General features: G+C 46.8%; 1 protein-coding gene across 5 annotated transcripts in view; it reads left to right on the top strand.

Moving 5' to 3' along the window:
* Positions 1-552: 552 nt before the first annotated feature.
* The window catches only part of ATP6V1C2 (ATPase H+ transporting V1 subunit C2), a 54,489-nt gene continuing 33,531 nt past the window's right edge, over positions 553-21,510 (top strand). For 3 of the 5 annotated variants that reach the window (XM_060027091.1, XM_060027089.1, XM_060027092.1), the window contains exons 1-3: positions 553-613; positions 1,785-1,939; positions 4,531-4,598. In XM_060027091.1, coding sequence (XP_059883074.1) covers positions 1,811-1,939; positions 4,531-4,598 — 197 coding nt within the window. In that variant the 5' untranslated portion in view covers positions 553-613; positions 1,785-1,810. Of the gene's footprint in view, positions 614-1,005; positions 1,064-1,784; positions 1,942-4,530; positions 4,599-21,510 lie in introns of those variants that run through there. The other 2 variants (XM_060027090.1, XM_060027093.1) reach the window with 2 other exon arrangements.

Below are 21,510 nucleotides of genomic sequence, written 5' to 3'. Positions count from 1 at the left end.
GTATCCTGCAGTGGAGAGTTTCCTTGGCAACCAAGGGCAAGCTCACGCCCACGTCAGCAGGAAGATCATTCCTCTGCCCAGGTGTGTGTTCCAAAACCTATGTGAACCTGTTGCGTCACTTTCCACAGGTCAGTTCTGTCTCTCGGTGGTTCCCCTTGAGACCCTGTTCCCTGTCACTGTCCGGGGATGGGGCGGAGGTGGAGAGACTCGAGGCGGCGGTGTCCGGGTGCCGAGTGCTTCGCCTACCCCGCTTCTCTCGGTCGTCCGCTCTGCTCCGTCATGGGGTTGGGGACCCCGTCCGATGCTCCCCAGAATCCCGCCGGGACCCAGCCCAGCCGCTCGGGGCTCGGGGATCTTGGCCAAGTCGCGAAGGGCTGGATCCCCCTGCCTCTCGCGTGGCACAGCGGCCGCAGGGGCCCGGCGGGCGCCCCCTGCCCGGCGGCGGCTGGAGGCGGGCGGCCCGGTATGCAAATGTCCAGCGGGGCGGCCGCCTCCGGCTCGGATAAAAGCTCGGGGCGGGGCGTCACGCAGAAGCCGCTGCTTCTCCGGAGCCGGCCGTGCGCTCCGGCCCGGCGCCAGTCCGCCCCCAGCCCGCGAGGCCCGCGGGCTCCCGGTAAGGACGCGCGGCGGGTCGGGGGCCCGAGGCGGCGTGGGGAGAGGTCGCGCGTCGCAACCGGGGGCCCAGCTCGAGCCGCCCGCGTCGCTTTGGTCCCCGCTTTGCCTCGGCCCAGGGGCGCCGTCCAGGGCCGAGCCTTCTCCGTGGGAACCGGGGAACCGGCGTCTCTGCTGCGCCCTCCTAGGGGCCGGGCAGGTGGCATCTCCCCAGGTTCTGCGCAGGGCCAGTTTGTCCCCAGGCCATCAGCGGTCAAGTGCGAAAGGAGCTGCGTTCGGCGTGCGCAGTGTTGGGAGGGGCTAAGATTGTCTTGGAGGGGGTGAGACGGGGGCCAACAAGAAGAGCTTGCACGATGGGTCTCTGGCTATTATCCTGGTTTGTTCGTAGCCACCCGGAGACGTTTTGGGAGGCGATGGAAGGGAGAAACAGGCCGAGGGGAGAAAGGTGTGGGTGTGTACACGTTTGAATGAGCAGAGCTAATCGACTTTAGATGCTGGACAGAAACTCCCAGCCGGACCCAGCGCGTTACCCACCTCTGAAGAGTAGACACCTAGTCCTGTGGAAAAACGACTCTAATAGCCCCCTTACCTTCCCTCTCCCCTCCTTATTTTATAAAGAAAGGGGTTCTTCTGAAGTCGTTGTGAAGCTAGCTCCAATCTCAAGGTTGGTCAGTTAAGATCTGGGTTTGCCCAGCCTGCCCATTGTGGAAGCGCCTCCTTGTCTGGTTCCTGCCTCACCACCCCTTTAACCCCCCAATCCTACATCCCTGGAGATGCAGCGTGGAAGGGAGAGAAATAGTCCAGAAGGTGCCCAAGTCCAGCTTAGTGGCCCCCATTTTATGATGCCAGGAATGGGTTTTTCGCTGAAGTAGGAGGGACAGGAATCACACTCCCCCTCCTTCTCTCCTCAAAACCAGTCAGAACCACCCTGGGAAGGAGTGTCTTTGGCAGTCTTTACAAAGACCTGAGGGCTTTCCAAGTGGAGATAAGCTTTGGGCAGATGGCTGTCCTTGGAACTGTAGAATCTGAACTGGAAGGTCAAAGGGGGGAACGAAGGGGAAATGGGAAGAGTGGAGAGGATTAATTCAGAGGGAAGGGAGTGGTGAACAGGTAGAGGTATTTGACATTTCTCTCCTGTTTCTGTTTGTGTATGTTGCTGTGGTTCTGGTCAGTAACTGGATAAAAGAAGACTGGAAACATGTCCGAATTTTGGTTAATTTCTGCCCCTGGAGATAAGGAAAATTTACAAGCGCTGGAGAGGATGAATACAGTAACCTCCAAGTCAAACCTGTCTTATAACAGCAAATTCACGATTCCTGATTTTAAGGTAAAATACCCCAGGAGGAGGAAGGAGGTGACGGGCTGGGGTGGTGTGGGTGTCTTCTGGAAAGCCAAGGAGAAAACAACAGGACAATGGCACCAATGCTGAGGATCAGCCTGGCTGTGAAGCTGTACGGGGGGACTGGTCTGGATGGGACTTCACGAATAGCCCCAAATTAACTGTGATGCTTATGGACTTAGAGCTACAGGACAGAATGAGAGGGAGACAAGGGTGCGGCTAGCAGTGTCTTCAAAAAGTGGAAAGAGTGTCTTAAACACACTTGGGTCCTCATTGAGTTCTCAGATTCTTCCTGTTTTATCTTCAACATCTAAGAAGACCAACAATATACTTTAAATGTGCAGGCTTGGAGAGGTTCAACCTTTTTTTAAATTTTTGGCTGCAGCGAGCGGGGGCTACTCTTCATTGCGGTGCACGGGCTTCTCATTGCGGTGGCTTCTCTTGTTGCGGAGCACGGGCTGTAGGTGCGTGGACTTCAGTAGTTGCGGCGCGTGGGCTCAGTAGTTGTGGCTTGAGGGCTTAGTTGCTCTGCGGCATGTGGGATCTTTGCAGACCAGGGATCGAACCCGTGTCTCCTGCACTGGCAGGCAGATAGATGCTTAACCACTGCGCCATCCCAGGAGAGGTTCATCGTTTTTTTTAAAATTAATTAATTAATTAATTTTTGGCTGCGTTGGGTCTTTGTTGCTGCACGCGGGCTTTCTTTAGTTGCGGCGAGTGGGGGCTGCTCTTCATTGCAGTGCTCGGGCTTCTCATTGCAGTGGCTTCTCTTGTTGCGGAGCACAGGCTCTAGGCACACGGGCTTCAGTAGTTGTGGCTCACGGGCTCTAGAGCGCAGGCTCAGCAGTTGTGGTACATGGGCTTACTTGCTCCGTGGCATGTGGGATCTTCCTGGACCACGGCTAGAAGCAGTGTCCCCTGCATTGGCAGGTGGATTCTTAACCACTGCGCCACCAGGGAAGCCTAAGAGGTTCATCCTTGATTGTGTTGTTGAACTGGGAGCAGGGCAGGCAATCCAGCCTCCCTCTGGTTCTGGTGGAGAGAGAAGGAAGGAGACTTAGTGACAACTGGGCAGATGGCAGAAAGAGATTTTATTTTATTTATTTACTTTTAAAATATTTATGTGGCTGCGCCGGATCTTAGTTGCAGCACGTGGGATCTTTAGTTGCAGCATGCGAACTCATAGTTGTGACATGCAGACTCTTAGCTGTGGCATGTGGGCTCTAGTTCCCTGACCAGGGATCGAACCCAGGCCCACTGCATTGGGAATGCGGAGTCTTAGCCACTGGAGCACCAGGGAAGTCCCAGAAAGAGATTTTAAAATGAAACAAACATGGAAGAGGAGGAAGATAAAGTGCAATCTTCTTACTTCCAAAAGAGTGGACTTCTGGCCACGCTTCCTCCTAGGGGAAGACGCCTAAGGCAGTCTCTCTGCCCTACAACTACGTCATGGATTCTGGAGGGATGGTGCTAAACGCCCAGAGGTGGCTAAACTGCCGCGTAATCCTTTTTCAAACCTCAGTTTGCCCCTCTGGGCTTTTCTGCATAGTTGTTAATGAGCTCCTACATTTGTTAGTGTTTACGGAGCGGTATGCTGGGGGCCAGGCTCTTTAAGCGCATCTTCCTGAATCTTCACAACTCCCACTTTATAGATCAGGATGGGCTGAGAAAGGAGACCGGGGTTGTGGAGCTGGTAAGTGGCAACACTGGGTTCTGAACCCACATCTTGCTGATTTTTCAAGCCTGCCATTGTTTGTCCAGGGTCAGATACTGTGAAGGTTAGTAAATTAAGCATCTTCTCATTGCTCACTACGTGGGAAGCGCTGTGCCAGGCCCGAGGGTACAAAGATGAAAAAAAGACATGACTTCTGCCAAAAGTTGCTTAAAATTAAGTTGTCTGAAAAGAAACAACACTTACTAGGAATATCCAGACTTCATAGTTCCCTGATTACTTTGCAGCATCTGACGGGTGATTGATGATGTGATAACAGACTTTTTCCTTCTGGTTCTGTGAGTAGACCTTTAAATACAATTTTGGACACAGTAATAATTTCCACAAGAAACAGCTCGTCCTAAGTAATCTGTAAGGAAAAGGACTTTCATGAAGGGAGCGGGAGGAAAAGCTGCCCTTGCCCCAGAAAGATCATTGTTAATAACAGCACAGAGGACCAGAGATAGGGATCGGCTGGACTGCCTTGGAGAAGAAAGGCTTTCAGAAATGATAACTTCCTTGACGTGCTTTCTGTCTCATTGCTTCCTTGGCTGTGGTGATTAATCCCTGGAAGAGCAGACTGCCATTCTTAGAGGAAAATAAGCTGAGGGTAGACCACGACACATAGTCACTCCTTTCTGTGGCAGAAATGACAGTTTATCCTGTTGGCCAAAAAAATAATGATAGTAATAATAATCATCATCCCAAATCCACTGGTTTCCCTTGAGAGCTCTTCTCAGTTTCCAGTTTCACCATTGACCAAGGACAACTGAGTCAAGACAGAAGAATTCCCTGTGCTATAGTTGAAACCCCGTGCCCTCCACCAGCTACAAAGCCTGAGCATCTAACTTCTCTCCCATCTTTCTAGGTGGGGACCTTGGATTCCCTTGTTGGCCTCTCTGATGAGTTGGGGAAAGTCGATATCTTTGCTGAAAGGTAAAATATTTCTTATTTACTACATACAAGTGAGAATTTGACATTGTTGTCAGAGGACACAGTGCTCTTGCTTTGCTGAGGCCATACTTGCCTAAACCCGGTCCTGGAAGTCACAGGAAGGGACAGGGCAGGTCTCCGTGAGGGGGCCAGGTCCAGAGCTGCACGTGGGGTCCCTTGCGTAGTTTTGTTTACTGAGGCAGAGTTTTTTTAGGGGGCTGCCTTCAAAATGAAGAGGGCTACGGCATAAGATACTAAAACACTTAGAAAAACAGTTGGTGCAGTTTTCCCCACAAGGCTTTTTAAGTTTTTTGTTTGGTTTTGTTTTTGTAGGAACATATGCACGTAGTAAAAAAATTCAAGTACAAAGGAAAGCAAGTTATCCAGTGAAAATTGTTTTCTTCTCACCTATTTTTCAGTTTCCTGTCCCCTCATTTTTCCTCTTTCAAGGCAATGTTATTATAATTTTTAGGAGAGCCTTCCAGAGACAGCCTGTACATGTACAAATAAATATGAACATATTCTTAGAAATAATTTTATACAAATGATAGCATATATTCTGCACCTTGCTTTTTCCCCTTAATCACATTTCTTAGAGATAGTTTCATGTCAGTCCATAATAGCATTTAAAATTTTTTTTTATTTTATTTTTAATTTTTTAATCTTTTAAAAAAAACATTTAATTTATTTGGCTGCATTGGGTCTTCATTGCTGCATGCGGGCTTTCTCTAGTTGCGACGAGTGGGGGCTACTCTTTGTTGCCGTGCGTGGGCTTCTCATTGTGGTGGCTTCTCTTGTTGCAGAGCATGGGCTCTAGGCACGCGGGCTTCAGTAGTTGTGGCTCGTGGGCTGTAGAGCGCAGGCTCGGTAGTTGTAGCGCACGGACTTAGTTGCTCTGCGGCATATGGGATCTTCCCGGACCAGGGCTTGAACCCGTGTCCCCTGCATTGGCAGACAGATTCTTAACCACTGCGCCACCAGGGAGCCCGTGCATTTTTTTTAAACTGGCTGCATTACCTTGAATAAATGTTACCTAATTTATTTGAATATTCTTATTGATGGACATTTAAGTTTTCTAGTCTTTTGCTATTACAAACGATGCTGTAATGACTGTCCTTTTTTGTACTTCTTTGTGCCCATGTAGGAGTGGGATAATTAAAAGTTGAAATGCTGCATCAAGGAGTATTTGCGTGTAAACATCTACAGATATGTCCATATTGCCCCGCCATGAAGTTGTTCCTATGTGTACTCCCACCAAAAGTGTATGAGGATATTTTAGTCTTCAACTCATTTATTTAAAAAAATTATTACAAATCTGGTACATAAACATTGGGAAATATTTATAGATCATAGAAAAGCATAAAAAAGAAAATACAAATCATACGATACAAATCACTTGTAAATATGCCATCCGGAGATAACTGGATATGCTATATTTGTTTTATTTGCAGTATGTACGTCTAGCTTTTTCTATACATATGTATTATTTATGCATACATATGTTAATAAAGGTGACTTCATGTTACACATACTTTTTTTAAATAAATTTATTTATTTATTTTTGGCCACGTTGGGGCTTTGTTGCTGCGCACGGGCTTCCTCTAGTTGCGATGAGCAGGGGCTACTCTTAATTGTGGTGCGCGGGCTTGTCATTGCAGCGGAACACGGGCTCTAGGCGCGCAGGCTCAGTAGTTGTGGTGCACGGGCTTAGTTGCTCCACGGCATGTGGGATCTTCCCGGACCAGGGTTAGAACCCACGTCCCCTGCATTGGCAGGCGGATTCTCAAACACTGTGCCACCAGGGAAGTCCCCATGTTACACATATTTTGTAACTTGCTTTTCCCTTCATATCTTGTTCTTTGGATCTCACCGTTACCTCGTCCACTGTAATGTTATACCATATGGATTTGCCATAATTTACCTTTTAGGTAGATTTTAAATAATAATACTTCCTTGTCTTGGTGAAGATGAAACTTGTTTAACAAGTGTTTTCACTTGGTTTTAAGAAAAATACAGGTGAGATAGGTGAGGAAGGAGTCTTCAGGGGCCAAGGCATACACCTACCAATCTGCATGACCAGGGGAGACCAGGGTTTGACTGCCTGACCCTAAATAGAGGGTTTCCTATTTTCAGGACCTGTGGACATGTGCTTTTTACCTTCTCAGTGGAATGGTGATATGCATGCTACTGCCTTCTCTGATGCATTTTTATGGAAATTGTATAGTGAGGAGTTCTAGTGATCAGACTTTGAGGTTTCTAATCTGCAGCTTGGTGCCATGAGCTAGAAATTAAGTTTTCTGTGTTCCAGTTGCTGTTCAGCCACCCATCGCCTAAGAATAAAAAGAATCCTTTGTTAGTAACGTTTTGCTCTATGTGGGATGTTGCACTAACCACACCAAGGCAAATCCTAATCACCAAGCAGTTTGTAGCTCACAGTCCTCGAGAAAGAAAACTAACCTTCACCTTTCTCATCTATGAAATGGGACAGTAGTGATCATCTCTGTGCTTTCAGGGAACAATGAAGGGGAGTGAAATCATGTTGAATCAAGAATGAGCAAATCCCAGGAAGTGTTCTATGAAAAACTAACATCCAAGAAAAAGTGGCTTGATCCCTAAGTATCAGCTCCCTTCTTAGGCTGCTCTGCCCCCTGGGGAGGTGGTTCTAGCAGATACAGTGGAGGCCAGCCCACTGTCCTGGGCTGGAGATGCCTTTCCTCGGCAGCCCGGACACACCACAGGACGAGGCTACGCGGTGAGGTGCAGCAGTGTTGGCTTCAGGGGAGTGAATTGTTAAAAAAAAAAAGAAAAGTGTGAATTGCTCTCAGGCCTGCTGCAGAAATGACAGCTAGTCAGCATTTTTATTTTTCTAGACCTTCCTTTGCTACCAATTTTCTTCCCTGGTGCAAGTCCTTAACCTCTTTCTTATTCACCAAAGCCCCCTCTACCTCTAATAAAATCCTGTGATCTTGGATTATTATCGCTCCCACTTTCCTTTTTTGTTTCTTTGTTTTTTTCACTAAGCGTTTGTGTTTTGTCCCGTAGCTATCGGTTGCACAAGTTACTCGTGTTTAAGAAAATGTGTGAGTAAGCCAAATTAAGGCTGTAATTGTGAAACAGATAACACCCGAATGAATTAAAGAGTTTTTTGGTTTTTTTTAAACAGGGTGAGGTATGGAAGAATGAAAATCACTGTGCATTGTTTTATTATTTCCCTGTGGGTGTATATTCCCAAGAGCCTTCCTCTCAGGGGGAGAAGAAAAGCGGTGTGGTCTGGACACCCTGAAATTCTTATTTCTAGCATTTATCTAGTCTAGGGGTCAGATAACTTTTGTTTGGGGGTTAATGCTGGAGCTTGGGGTAAAATAATGGGATACACTCATAAAATACAGAGATCAGCTTCAGTTAAAACGACGCAGGTGTTATTGGATAAATAAACCCTAGCTGGGTATGTAACCCGGGCAGCATCAACCTGTCAGCACTGCTACTGGCCAGGAGAACAGAGAAGGATCAGGAGTTTTCAAGGTGTATTGTTTCCACATCCTTTTATTATTTATTTACTCGGTGCGCTAGAGTGTTTTTCTGCGGAGCTGGAAGGCAGCTTTTGCTTACTGGAGCCTTCCTTTTGTTTTTGATTTATCCCCCCATGCTGTCTTTGGTAATTTACTCTGTATTTGCACTGTAATGAATGAACTTTTGAGAAACCAAATGATTTTACCTTTAAAAGATCCCTCCCTCCCTTTTTTTTTTCTCTTCTACGTTTGAGTCCTTCCCAGTATCTTAGCCTGTTTCGCAGTGCTGGTTAAAATATTACATTTCACTGGTGCTTCGGCTGTCAGAGGCACCTCATGAGTTTCTCTGGTACTTTGGTGACCGTCAGCTGCCCCGAGTGCATTACCTGGCTTGCGGAATGGCTGGTGGCTTTTCTTCAGCCACGTGGCTCCGTGAAGTTGACTGAGGGTTGGCTGATCAAAGATTCCATATCCGAGGGTGGCTGTCTGCTTAGTGATGCAAGTCTCAGGAAGTCGGTTCTTCTAAGGGCATTCTAAAGAGAAGCAAAAATATAATTAAAAAAAAAATGACCCAAGCTTCTCTTCTCTGTCACTGCAAGAACATCAGGATGAGATTACCTGCATTGACGCAGTTTAGATTCACTGGAGAAATGTCAGTCGAATGCCTGTTTATGCTGTTGTGCTGTGAGTCCTCAGGGCTGCTTGGTAGTCCCGCCGTGTGTGCGCTGACCTCCTGCTCTCTGGAATGACTAACTTTCCCGATGCCCCACTCGCCCCTGTTATCGCCTGCTAATCCTGTTCAGCTCCCCCAGACTCTCCTCTCACCCACACCCCCTGCCTGCAGACTTGCTGATTGACCCTCTCCTAGGACAACTGAGTGCGCCCGCTTCTTCATAACACCCTCCATGGTGGCCTTGTACATTTTCTTGTGGGATCGTTTGATGACTGTCTGTCTTCCCAGCTAGACTGTAAGCTCCAGAAGACCAGCTGAATGAGTGAACGGAAGAAAGAATCCTGGAATATTCGAGCTGAACGGGTCCTTAGAGATCTAATCGAACTCCTTCATGTTCCAGATGAGGAAACATGCCCAGAGAGAAGTTCCTAGAAAGAGCTGGGTGGGCTGGGGGCAGTGGAGGGGGAATAGACCCTTGAACCAGATTCACTAATCCACCCATGTGTCCATCTGTGCCTACCCTTCCTCTCAGTGGCTCCCACCAGCGCCAACAGGAAGCTTAATAGTATTTTTTAATACAGACCTTGAAAGGTGTCTTACTTGTGTTTTATTCATTGCTCAGATAATTATTGTTGACACTTTAAAAAGGTAATATATTTACACATTAAAAAAAAATCAAATGGTATAAAAAGGTACAAAAAGAAAATTGAAAGTTCCACTTTCACCCCAGTCGCTCTCCCCATAGGTGGCCATTATTAGGATTTTGTGTGGTTCCTTCCCTGGTGAAAAAAGACAAAATGAAACACACACACACATGCACACGCACACGAACATTCACGATCCAACCCAATATTTACAAATTTTATTTCGAGATATCTACTTAGCACAAACAGATTTGCAAAGATCCTATTCATGATTCATTTCGGATTGCACTGAAATTAGTGGAGATTAACAGTCGTAAAACTTTGTTTCCATGAGCACAGTTCATCTTTCAATTGACTTAGTTCTTTTTCTTTGTTCCTCTGGTAGAGCTTTAATGGTCTATTCAGAAGGTCCTGCAAAATATCTTATTTTTTCCCCAAGTGTTACAGGTTTTATTTTGTTGCTATTGTAAATGAGATCTTTTCTTTAAATGCTTATTGTTTGTAAATAGGGATTTTTCACATTAACTTAATGACGTGACAACTTATGGAATTTCCTTGTTGTTTCTAATGATTTTTCAGCTTATTTTCTAAGGTTTTTAGGCATGTGATCATATTGTCTGTAAGTGACAGTTTTCCCTGCTTTTCTCTCATTTTGTTTTCTTGCTTAATTGCAGAGGGTAGTAGCCCAGAAAAATGTTTAATTCGTCAGTGATGGTAGTGGACATCGTATTCTCGTTCCTGCCTTTAATCTGGATAATTTTAGTGGCTCCATTAAATATCATTGAGCTCTTGTTTTTAAATATGCTATTATCATGCTAAGGAAGTATCTGTTTCTGTTTTACTAAGAGTTTATCTGGAATAAGTATTGTAATTTTTTTTCAAATTCCTTTTGTGGCATATAATGAATTGGTCCTATGTTTCTTTTTTTTCCCTTGACCTTAATATGGTATATTTATTAATAGATATCATAATTATTGAATCATCCTTGCATTCCAAGGAGAAACCCTACTTGGGATGTTGACCTCTGTTTGCTAATGTTGTAAGATTTTGCATCAGTAATCATGAATGACAATAATACTAACATCATAATGTTATCATAACATAGTGATAGTTAACATCTATTGAATGCCTACTCTGTGACAGCCCAGAGCTTTCAATAACTGGTGAAGCTAAAGTTGGAGGCCAGGGAGTCTGGCTGCAGAGTCCTCATGCTTTTTTTTCTTTGTGAATCTCATTCCTTTATTCTAGCTCAAGCTTTGTCTCCTGAAATGTAACCCTTTGTTTTTTTTTTTTAACATCTTTATTGGGTATCATTGCTTTACAATGGTGTGTTAGTTTCTGCCAGAGTCCTCATTCTTAACCACAGTATTAAAATTGGTCTATTGTGTGACAGCACACAATTAAAAAGCCATATTAGTGTAAGAAAAGTGGTGGCTTTGTAAGAAGAATTCCGGAAGTTTCCTTCTTTCTCCATTCTCTCTACACTGTTCAAAATGACATCAACTGACCACATGGGACTTCTAAGCACTTGAGATGTGGCTAGTTTGAATCGAGATGTGTGAAGTTTAAAATACCCATCAGATTTTGAAGAACCTGTATGTACAAAAAAAAAAGGATGTAGAATATCTCAATATATTTTTATGTTGGTTACCTGTTAAGATAATAATATTTGGGATATTGAGTTACTTACATAAAATATATGATTAAAATTAATTTAGTCGTTTTACTTTTTAAAATGAGGCTACTAGAAATTTTTATATTACATGTCTGGTTCAATTCTATTTCTGTTGCACAGCACTGGGCTAGAGCTCTGACAGTGCCTCTCAAACACACACGTGAGTCCCCTGGGGGTCTTGACAAAATGCAGAGTCTGACTCAGTGTGTCTGGGCTGAGCCTGGGATTCTGCATTTTCCCAGGCTCCCAGTGATACTGGGGCTGCGGCAGACCGCCCTTGGCATGGCATGGTCAAACAGGGGTTCTCAAAGTGTGTGAGTCAAGTCATCTGGAAGATTTGGTAAGACAGGTTCCTGGGCCCCCTCCAGAATTTCTGATGCAGCAGGTCTGACGTGAGGCTTGGGAACCTACATTTCTGCGAGTTCTCAGGCGATGCTGATACCGCTCCTTGTCCTGGCACCGTGATTGAGAACAGCTGCGTTATTTTATTTTAGTTTTTTCTTTTTAACATCTTAATTGGAGTATAATTGCTTTACAGTGGTGTGTTAGTTTCTGCTGTATAACAAAGTGAATCAGCCATATGCATACATACATCCCCATATCCCCTCCCTCTCGCGTCTCCCTCCCACCCTCCCTATCCCACCCCTCTAGGTGGTCACAGAGCACTGAGCTGAGAACAGCTGCTTTAGATGGTACTGGGATGATCCGTTTCTGGAAAGTTTAAAATATGTCATTGTGACATATTGGGGCTTCCTGCTGAATTTCCAGTATTCTCTCCGTTTTCTCTTTGGGAGAAGAGGTGTATGGATTTTGGTAAATTTCATTTTCCTAGAAAATAATCTATTACCATCAACTTTTCCAAGTTATTTGCATTGAGTTCGATATTGTTGTGAGTTTTATAATTGTCTCTGCTAATTTCTCATTTTGTGTGTGTGTGTGTGTGTGTGTGTGTGTGTGTGTTTGATTAGGCTACCCAGCAGTTTTACCTATATCACTCTTTAAGAGAAGCAGCCTTTTTTCTCAATATTCAAAAATCAATGTTACCCTTTTCTGATTTCTAATTTTCACATTTCTGCATTTATCTTAGTTTCCTTCCTCTTGCTTTGCTTGGGTTTATTTTCCTGCTCTTTTCTGTGAAACATAACTGAGTTACATGCTGCGTTCATTTATGTTCTTTTTTGTTTCATTCTGTAATGTTTAAGGCGATGGATTTTTCTCGGCATATTATGTAACTTTTGGAATTTTCATTATCATTTTTTTCTAGATGTTCTGCAAGTTTTTAAATGCTTTTTAAAATTTTTGGACTGTTGAGTTTTTTTGTTTCTGTTTTCGTTTTTCACTTCTAATTCCATTGCTTTGTCGTTAGAGAATAAAATAAGTGCTATTTCTACCTTTGGGAATTTGAAGTTTTCTTTGCTGCTTTTTCTAAGTGTTGCATGGGTGCCTGAGATGGGTGTGGTCTCTTGTTTTCATTGTATAGAGTTGATATATGTCTGTTGGACCCACAGTATCGATGATTTCCATATCTGCTGGGTCCATTTTCTAACCTTGATGCACTTTGCTGCTCTTACTGCTGGATCATAAAGGTCTGTGACAGTTATGACTCCACTGAGGGTTGCCCCTTGATGTTCTCTAGAGCCTCTTATATTGTTCCCTGTCTTGAGTCCACACCACCTGCCGGTTGTCACGTCCCTGTTTTGCTAGGGGCCATTCTTTGATTACCCGTTGTATACCAGGCACTGTATTAGGCGCCTTCCATTTCTCTATTTCCTCATGAGATCTTCACCACAGTCCCAGGAACTGGGTGAATATCCCCACGTTCTAGATGAGAACATTGATGTTCTCAGAGTTAAGTCACTGTGCAGGATCATTGCTGACGTGTGTCAGGCCTTCACTGGTCCCCCTGCTTCTCTCCCTTCCTGGCAGGTGGCGGGGTTAACTTCTTTCCCACCTGCCTTGCCTTTCATCCCCTCCTTCAAAGCCTGCTGGGATAATCTCTGCTTTGACAGCCCCCAACCAGCTCCCGCAGTTCTCACCAAAGCGGAAGTCCCACCTGCAGGGAAGGAGGGGGTGTTGATTTCTGTGCAGGAGGCCACGGGCCAGCGCCAGCCTCAGGCAACATTGTGAAACTCACAGAGTGATTCTTTGGAGGTTAAATTTAGTATCAGGCCCCTCCTTTTCATTTATTTATTTTCTTAATTTTTTGGCTTCGTCAGGTTTTGTGCCGGCCCGCAGGCTTCTCTCTAGCTGTGGTGTGCGGGTTTTCTCTTCTCTAGTTGAGGCGCACTGAGCTCAGTAGTTGTGGTGCGCAGGCTTAGTTGCCTTGCGTCATGTGGGATCTTAGCTCCCTGACCAGGGGTCAAACCCGCGTCCCCTGAATTGGAAGGCGGATTCTCTACCACTGGACTGCCAGGGAAGCACCCCCTTCCATTTTAGACCTGGATCAGCTCCTGGGAGCCACGGCTCCACTGTTCTCCAGACCTCAGCCCAGTCCTGTCCACAAATCACTCTTCACGCCTTACATAGATGGCAGCCACTTAGACTTATTTTCAGAGGCTTAAGGGGCAGCTTTAAATGGTTCTTTTTTGGCACTGGCTTTATGTCCGAAGTTAATATCATTCTCAACCGACAGCTTATATGTTTCCATTCTCCTCTTATGTGGTCTTTCCCACCTCAGTCAAAGGCTCCCGGGGCCCAGGCACCGAGCAAACGGTCTGGGCCCCTCCTTCCTGACCCTCCACTTGAGACCCCAGTGAGGACCGAGCCCGGCGGCCTCCGCCTGCCAAACCTGTCCCGTTTCCGTCCACTCCCCTGCCTTCAACCAAACCACCTTCTTCTCATTCTGTATTTTTGCACCAAACTCCTGACCCAGGCCCGCCACCTGCCACCTCACCTTCGAAGGGGGGGCCCCCTGTCGTCATCCCATGTCAGTTGGAATGTCACCCCCTCCAGAGGCCTTCTGTGGGCTACCAGCCAGCCGAGCCCCTCTAGGTCACCCTATTTTAATTCTCTGCCTTCCACACACCACTGTGTAACACTCTCCTTGTTTGTCTTTGTGTGTCTCTTGTAGAATATATGCCCCAAGGAAACAGGGACGGTATTTCTGTGCGCGGCTCCTGGCTCAGAGTGTGTGCTGAATTAATATCTACCGGGTACACGTCCATCTCACAGTAGTGGGCCTCCTCTTCTAGCACCTGTACCATCTCCTGGGGAACGTAAAAGATTTACAGGTCCTGGGGCACCACCTCCAGGGATGCTGATTGGGTCCGGTTGGGGTAGGGCCTGGGAACCTGCATTTTAAAGGGGCCTCTGGGTGATCCCGAGGCAGGTGGGCTTCTGACTTTGAGGACCGGTGTTCGTAATGGCGCTTACACAGCTATTTAGCCCACTGGATCCTAACGTACTTCTAGGAAGTATGTCTTAAGGCCAGGGATTCTAAATTTATATTTAAAAACTTACAACAAAGTTTTTTGTTTTTGTGTGTGTGTGGTTTTTTTTTTTGTTTGTTTGTGAACAGGTAATACGTTCACATGCATCAAAGATAAAAACAATATAAAAGGCTCTACGTGAGAAGTTTCCCTTATGCTCTCCCCGTCCAGCTCCCTCCTCAGCCCCCACTTAGGAAGCTGCTTGTATGAATTGCTTGGATACATTTCTAGTCCTTCTTTATGCAAATACAGGCAAATTCCAGCATAGATTTTTATTTCTCCCCTTTTCAAATACAAAGTAGTAATCCACATGTTTAGCATCTTGCTTCTTTTTCACTTAACAGTATATCCTGGGAGATTTTTCCCGTCAGTACATAGAGAGCCTTCTCGGTTTTAAGCTACCTTGACTTCCACACGGGGGAGGTATCATAGTTTATTAACCAGCCCTAGAAGTGGACACTTGCCTTATTTACTTTTATGGGGAAGGGGGTCATTACCAACAGTGCTGTAGGGTGTAATCTTGCTCCAGCATCATTCCCTTGCACATATAATTGTGCAGGTGTATCTGCAGGATAAATTCTCAGAAGCAAATTGTTGGATCCCCGGGTCACTGCTGTGGCCTCTCCCGTCGCGGAGCACAGGCTCCGGACGCGCAGGCTCAGCGGCCATGGCTCACGGGTCCAGCCGCTCCGCCGCATGTGGGATCCTCCCTGACCGGGGCATGAACCCGTGTCCCCTGCATCGGCAGGCGGACTCTCAACCACTGCGCCACCAGGGAAGCCCTGCCTTTGTAATTTTAATGGATGTCAGATTTATCTGACCATTTTGCATTTCCACAAGCAATGAAATTAAGGGGTCCCCATTTTCCTACAATCTTTCTAATCAAGTATGCTGTCAAATTTGGGGGTTTTTATGAACCTGATAGGTAAGAAATGGTACCTCAGTGTAGTGTAGGCTTTTTTTTTTAAAAATGGCTTTATTTAGACGTAAATGATGTACAACAAATGGCAAATTCTTAAAGTGTACATTTCGAATAATGAGTTTTGACATATATACATCAGTGAAACCATCACCACAGTCAAGATAGAGCACATCTGTTACCCCCGAAAGCTCCTTGTGTCACCTCCTCAACAATGATCTGCTTTCTGTCACTGTAAGAGTGTGCACGTGCTTTAGAACTCTTTTTTAATATATATATAAATGTATGTATTTATTTATTTTTGGCTGTGTTGGGTCTTTGTGGCTGCTTGCGGGCTTTCTCTAAGTTGTGTTGAGTGGGGGGCTTCTCTTCATTGCAGTGCGCAGGCTTCTCATTGCGGTGGCTTCTCTTGTTGCGGGGCACGGGCTCTAGGCGTGTGGACTTCAGTAGTTGTGGCATGCGGGTTCAGTAGTTGTGGCTCGCGGGCTCTAGAGCGCTGGCCCAGTAGTTGTGCACGGGCTTAGTTGCTCTGCGGCATGTGTGATCTTCCCGGACCAGGGTTCGAACCCGTGTCCCCTGCATTGGCAGGCAGATTTTTAACCACTGCACCACCAGGGAAGTCCTAGTACTTTTATATAAATGGAATGATATAGTATGTACTCTATTTTTTTGGTTTGGTTTTTCCATTCTGTATCATTATTTGAGGTTTATCGATGTTGTAGTGTGTATATTAATTGTCTTTTTTTTTTTTTTACCGCCGGGTAGTATTCCATTTTATGGGTAAGCCACAATTTATTCACCCATTGGAGGACATTTAGATGGTTTCCAGTTTTGCACTATTTAAGTTGTTATGAATATCCATGTACCTTTCTGTATTGACATAGTTTTCATTTCTCTTGGGTAAATACCTATTCCTTGAGGCAGCTAGGCTCCTGGTACCCAAAGTGTGACTGCATACCTCCCCTTTGACCCTCAAACCTTTGCATTGCTTCCTGACCCTGTGGGATGGTAGTGGCTTAGATGAGGGCCAGATTAGGACCCTCTAAAGCATGGTGTCCCAGGGCGTGGCCCCCTTGCCATGGACTAAGCTTGATATTACAGCTGCATTGAGTACTACTATTTTGTAGACATAAGGGATACTGATTCTTTTTTAAAGAAATGCCCATTCTTTGAAAAGTTCACGTTCTGGGAGATGAGGCAGCAGAGTAAAGCAAACGTCAGGATCCTGTCGGTGGCACGTGAGTGAAGCAGGGAAGGCTGGGGACCGTGGTGGCTCTGAGGACCACTGGGCTGATTTCTTGCTTCGCACCCTAAGGCGCTTATCCACTAGCCAGCCGGGATTTGCTGAGCGTCTGTGTGTTTTCTAGGAGCCACTGTATGTTTGCTTGAGCTGATGACAGCTCAATTAATACATTTTCAGAGATCTGTTTGTTTAGTGGTGACCAGATGAGGAAACCAGCACTTTAGCAGCGTGATAATTTATATGATGGAGGGAGGGTCCTGGTGTAAGCCCCCTGAGGGCAACAACTGTGGTCTGTTTGTTCACCGCTGTTTCCCATAACATCGCCTGGTGCATAGCGGATACAGTATGTTCTTGCTGAGTGCGGGAGGCAACAATTTTTGTTTTTAAATGGTAGTTCCTTTTTTTTTTAAATTGGGGTACAGTTGATTTGCAATGTTGTGTTAGTTTCAGGTGTGCAGCAGAGGAAGCAACGTGTTGTGGGTGGAGGTGTTCTCCAACGCTCTCTTGTACAATATTTGTTAGGGTTGACTTGCCTTGAGGAGGGGGCGCTTGGGCTGTTATAAAGGGTGAGTAGCATCCAGGTAGCTTCAGAAGACTGGCCTGGGAAGAGCAAAGGAGGGGAAGAGGGTGGAGAAAGAGGAGGCCGACAGGGAGGGGTGTTCCTTGTAAACTCTGCTAAGGAGTTGGAACGTCAATATTTGAACTTCTTGAGTTGAAGCAATGCGATGGCATGCTAAGATGTGTATTTTTACAGATCCCTCTGGCTGCCATGGGAGGGAGGGGCAGGAGGAGGCCAGATTGGGAGAGGCAAGGAAAGCACAGCGGAGGCTGTTGAAGGAAACCTGGACGAAGTTGGCATGACTGCCTAGGACAGCGACCCAGGGCAGGGCTTGGACAGATTTCTGGTAATTGTAAAATGTAGTGGTGGTGGGAAAAAAGGGGGTAGAGCCATGGAACTCTGGGGGAGGTGGCGACATCCAGCATAAATGACCAAACCAGTCCTTGACATTCTCCACGCTGGGCCTCCACCCTTGGAGCCAAGAAAAAGGCCGAGACATTCTTTTATAAAATTGAGATATAATTCCACACTGCAGCATTCCTCCCCTTAATGTAGAAACTTCACTCGTCTCTAGTATATTTACAGAGTAGCCCAGCCATTGCCACTACCTAATTCCAGAACGTCGCCATCATCCCCAAAGGGTGATTGGAACCCATTGCCGTCCCCTCCCAAGGAGCATCAAGCTGTCCTAGAGGCCTAGTTTTTGTCCTGGTCAGCTCCCCAGGAGCTGTTGACCTCAGGCAAGTCCCCACCTCGCCTTGGTCCCTGAAGGCCCTTCCAGCTGTGACCCCATATGATGATTCTGGGTGGGCAAATTATGTTATGGTCATACTTCCATGGCTCTAAAGTAATGTTAAAGATATTTTAATGGCCGGGGTGGGGGGCTTGTTTCGTTTTATTTTTTAATGGTAATAAAACACAGATGATTCTACTATAATTAACACCCTAATTAGCATCTTAGCATAGATCCTTGTCTTCATTTTTGGTTACCTCCTAAAGTTGCACTTCCGAAAGTGAAATTACAGGTTCAAAGGATGTAGAAATATCTAAAGTTGCTTGTACGCGTTGCTAAATTGTTTTCCAACGAGGTTGCGAGAACGTGCTGTTTCATCAGACCCTCATTGATTCAGTGCCTTTAAAAAACGTCGTTCACGTCCCTGGCAAAATGAAAATGACGTATGATTGTGTGAATGTGGATTTCTTGGGTCACCAGCACGAGCAAGTACACTTTCGGGTGTTCCTGAGTCACCTGTCATCCCATTTTGTGATCTGCCATTTCTGACCTTGACCCCTCCATCCCCTGGGAAGGCTGCGGGTGGTACCAGTCTGGCGGCACCCTTCACCTATGAGCCCTGGGGCCCCTGCCGTTGGGCGTGGTGACCGGGCTGCTTGGTGGGTTGACTTTTGGCAAACTCTCCAGAACGTAGACAAATGTGTGCTGATGCTCAGGGTCTAACTGCCCGGTTATTCCTAAAAGAACCCAGAGCATTTCAGTATCACTTCAGAACAAGTAGCCTTCCTCTCCTCCACGTTCCACTAGGGGGCAAATTTTCTCTGGGGGTAGGTTGGCTTTTTTTTTTTTTTTTTATTTTGGTGGTGGCATGTGGGATCTTAGTTCCCCAACCGGGGATCGAACCCGTGCCCCCTGCAGTGGAAGCGCAGAGTCCTAACCACTGGAGCGCCAGGGAAGTCCCGGCAGGTTGGCTTTTTGGAGAGGACCAAGAATTTCTATGCTGTGTTGTGGGCAAGTTGAGCTGCACAAAGCCAACCTGGCCAGAACCCGTTCTGTTCTGAGTGACGGTGGCAGGGGGCGGGGTGACTTAACTGAGTGGCATTCCTCTAAAGGTAGAAATATTTGTCTATTTCTGAAACCGAGTTTCTGAGAATCAAGGGCAGAATTCAAAGTAAGCTGTAAGTGGGGCCAGAGTCCCCAGAGCAGGGACCTCCCAGAGGCCTCACTGGATCTTGTTTTTCTAAAAAGAAAGTCACTGAATTGCTCTCCTCACATTTTCCTGATGACTTTGCTGCGGGACATGTCCCTTGGCCGAGGAGGAAGCAGAGAGACAAAGGAGCGGGTGAGGTGCCTAGGGGCTCCTGAGTCACCAGAGGAGCCGTGGGGAGCAGGCTGCCTACCTGTGTGGAAGCCTCTGGACCTCACTGCTCAGGGCCGCCGTGTGGCTGCAGAGGGAGACTGGGCCTGTGGTGGAACCTTTACCTTGACTCTGAGGCCAGTTAGCGCTGAGGGAGGGGCTTGGGGTTTGGGTCCCCCATAGCGGGGCACGTCAATCCCAGGTGCGCTGCCAGCAGCTGGTGTGGAGGATGGAGACTGGCTTTAGAGGCAGGGGTACAGGACTGGTACTAGCTGATGCTGCGGCCACCAGCAAAGGGCCAGGGGCGGGGGGAGTTTCTTGGCCTCCCTGAATCTGTTTCCTCAGCTCCTGGGGGCTTCTCCTCTGTCCTGAGGATTGAGATGTATCTGTGCCAAGGGCCCTTCTGAGGACCGAGGGCAGCTCGCTAGATGGAGCCGCTGTTACCCTTGCTTAAGACCCTATGGAAACTCCCTCTTCCCTGCCTGTCACCTGTTGGCCCTCTCCCCCAGGCTTGGGGTCCTTTCAGAAAACCAGACCCACCTTAGTCTGCTCTGCCTGAATTACCCAGAAAACCCAGGGGAGGGGGGATGCCCTCTTTCATGTCCCATACACTTGCACTCAGGACCTCGGAACCTGACAGCCGTGCTCTCTTTATGAGAGAACTGGGTATAGGAGACCCAGCCCTTCCCACAGAGCAGGGCGAGAGGCGGGTGGGTACAGATCGCCCAGCCGAGGCGGAGCGCCCTGATGAAAGCGTGGCCCACGGGGATGCTTTGCTGCGCACGGTTTGGCGTGGAGACACCATTTAGGAAGCACCTCTGTGCTTGAGCCCTGGGGCAGGGGCACTCAGGTGAGTGGGGATCAGCCCACCTCCACCTAGTGTGGGGCAGGCTTTCTGCCCCGGCTACTCCTTCCTCTGACAGACCTGGGCCTGGAAAAGCCCTGAGGCCCTGCACGCCAGCCAGCCAGATGAGATTGCAGGAGGAGAGGCGGTAGACAGACAGATCTCAGAAACACCTGCCTAGCTGTGCTCTTAGCTCTTGAGCCCTCATATACCCCAAGGCGCAGCAGGGATTCTGGGCCCCCTTGGAGCCCAGGGTGCAGAAATCAGCAGTGCTCAAGGTGCCCCAGAAGATTTGTAGAAAGGGAGGACAGGGTGTTTCTGTCACATACTCGGCCACAGGCATCTCCGTCTTTCCTGACTCATATCCCTGCCATTCCAGGTCTCTGGATTCTGCCTGCTTAGCTCCTGAAGGCCTCCTCCCTTCTCCGTTCCCTACCTGCCCCGCCTCCCGCCTGGGTGATGCCTCCCCCCCACCCCCATCTTACTCATTCTCCCCGTGGGGGCTCCCCAGATGACTGCCACGGTATCAGCAGTTAATTTGAAAGAAATCTTAATGGGCTGTGCCCAGGTAGATGCTTTTGACTTATTCCTTTATTAGCTTCTTGCTTTGTGTATTTGCAGGACCATTATTGGTCTTTTTATTATTAATACATAATCATGTTGGTTTTTTTAAGTCCAAATTCCACCTCTACAGCCCCTCTCCCCCAAGGACACCATTTCCGCAATTTATTGTGAACCTTTATAGACTTTACTGTACATAATACAAGTTTGAGTGTTTATGTCTTTTGCTTTTTACAAAAATGTGGTCATAACTATAGATACTGTTTATTATTTGCCTTTTTTCCTTTTATTCCGTGATGTACAACCTTTCATGGCAGTCTGAGATACCTCCCTCATTGCTTTTTGTTTGTTAGTTTGTTTTTAGTTTTTTGGCCATGCGGCGTGGCATGCGGGATCTCAGTTCCCCAATCAGGGATCACACCCGCTCCCCCTGCAGTGGAAGTGCTGAGTCTTAATCAATGGACCGCCAGGGAAGTCCCTCTGCCTCATTGTTTTTTAGAGATTCCTTGGTGATCCATTATATCAGCTGGGTCCCCTATTAATAACATTGAGATGACTTCCTGTCTTCTGCAATTACAGACCATGACACAGCCCACATCCTTGTGTAGACGTTTTTTTGCGCAGGAGCCAGCGTATCAGAAGGGCCAATTCCTAGAAGTAGAATTGCTGGGCAAAAATATCTGTGTGTTAAAAACGTTTGATCGATATTCTGAAAATACTCTCTTGTAAATCTGTTCATTTGACACGCTGTGTCAACGGGGCATGGGTAT

Source organism: Delphinus delphis, chromosome 12 (genome assembly GCF_949987515.2).
Source record: "Delphinus delphis chromosome 12, mDelDel1.2, whole genome shotgun sequence".
In the NCBI taxonomy this organism is placed as follows: Eukaryota; Metazoa; Chordata; class Mammalia; order Artiodactyla; family Delphinidae; genus Delphinus; species Delphinus delphis.
Note: the sequence above shows the minus strand (reverse complement) of the source record. Positions and strands in the feature narration are given on the sequence as shown.